The sequence below is a fragment of the Dendrobium catenatum genome, unplaced genomic scaffold, assembly GCF_001605985.2.
Source record: "Dendrobium catenatum unplaced genomic scaffold, ASM160598v2 original_scaffold_187339, whole genome shotgun sequence".
Taxonomy (NCBI): domain Eukaryota; kingdom Viridiplantae; phylum Streptophyta; class Magnoliopsida; order Asparagales; family Orchidaceae; genus Dendrobium; species Dendrobium catenatum.
Genome location: NW_021505757.1, coordinates 1 through 1,123, shown reverse-complemented (window position 1 = coordinate 1,123; position 1,123 = coordinate 1). Strand labels below are relative to the sequence as shown.

General features: G+C 50.6%; 1 protein-coding gene across 1 annotated transcript; it reads right to left on the bottom strand.

The window, feature by feature from the left end:
* Positions 1 to 86: 86 nt before the first annotated feature.
* Positions 87 to 930, bottom strand: LOC110115282 (peptidyl-prolyl cis-trans isomerase CYP26-2, chloroplastic; the record flags this gene model as incomplete). The annotated part of the gene is given in 1 exon segment (XM_028692390.1): positions 87 to 930. A coding segment is annotated over 1 exon segment (695 nt), but the record flags the coding sequence as incomplete, so codon positions are not given.
* Between the last annotated feature and the right edge of the window lie 193 nt (positions 931 to 1,123).

The window sequence follows — 1,123 nt, the reverse complement described above, 5'->3', positions numbered from 1 at the left end:
TTCTGATACGCCACCAAAGAGTTTGATGACTGCATGTAATAATTTCTTTCTGAATAAAGCGTAATAATTTCCCCCTGAATGAAGCCTTTTGAAGAGAAAATTTACATTTTATATTAAAAAAAATCAAAATAATAACATCTTAGATGTTGTTACCTAAGTGTAAAATATAAATAAAAAAAAAGTGTAAAATATAAATAAAACTGAACCAAAAGAGTTCAAAAAAGTTAGGTATCCCCTACCTGAAGTATGGCGATCCAGTATTATCTCTCACCGCGCTAACGCCGGCGATCTTCTCCACCACGTCCATCCCATCAATGACCCTCCCGACCGCCACCGCCGCCTCATCCATTTCCGGCGAATCCCTTGTCGCAATCACAAACTCCGTCCCGTTGGGCCCCACCTCACCCTCTTCTTCCACCTCAATCCGCCCATTCCTAGCCACGATTCGGGTTGCAGGCGCAGATCTTGCCGGATTCCTCACCACGATCCCCACCGTTCCCGCCGTGCTTCTCAAGCCCGCACATCGATCCGCCTCCGCCGCCCACTCAGAGATGAGTTCGTCGGCGGCGAGGTCCATGCCGGAACCCCGGCGCGCGAGATCAGCGTCGATGCCGTAGGATCGGACGCCGGCGTGTTGGACGAAGGTGGGGGCGATCTTGATAAACTCTTTCCGCCGGAAGCTGACGCCGGCGGAGCCGGACGCCAGAGAGGCGAATCTTGTCGCGGCGGCGGGTGAGGCAGCGCCAAAGAGGCCGATAATGATGCGGCCGGCGGGTTTGCCGGCAATGGAAATGTCGAGGAAGGCTTTGGATGTTACAGCGGCTGAGGATGGGCAGGGGGAAGGGAGAACGGCGGAAAGAGAGGGAAAGGGAAAGGTGAGGGAGGAGAGAGAGAGGGAGAGGGTGATGGCGAGACGGCGGGAGATGATCGGCGGCAACGGCGACGGCGGAGGAGAGGAGGGGAGAAGCGCGTGCGGTGGAGATGAGAGGGAGGGGATAAGCGTTTTCATTTTGGTTTGTGGTGAGAGTGTATTTGGGACTTTATTTTACTTAAATTTGATTTTATTTTGAATAATATATAATTATTGAATGATATCATATTAATATCTATAATTTATATATCT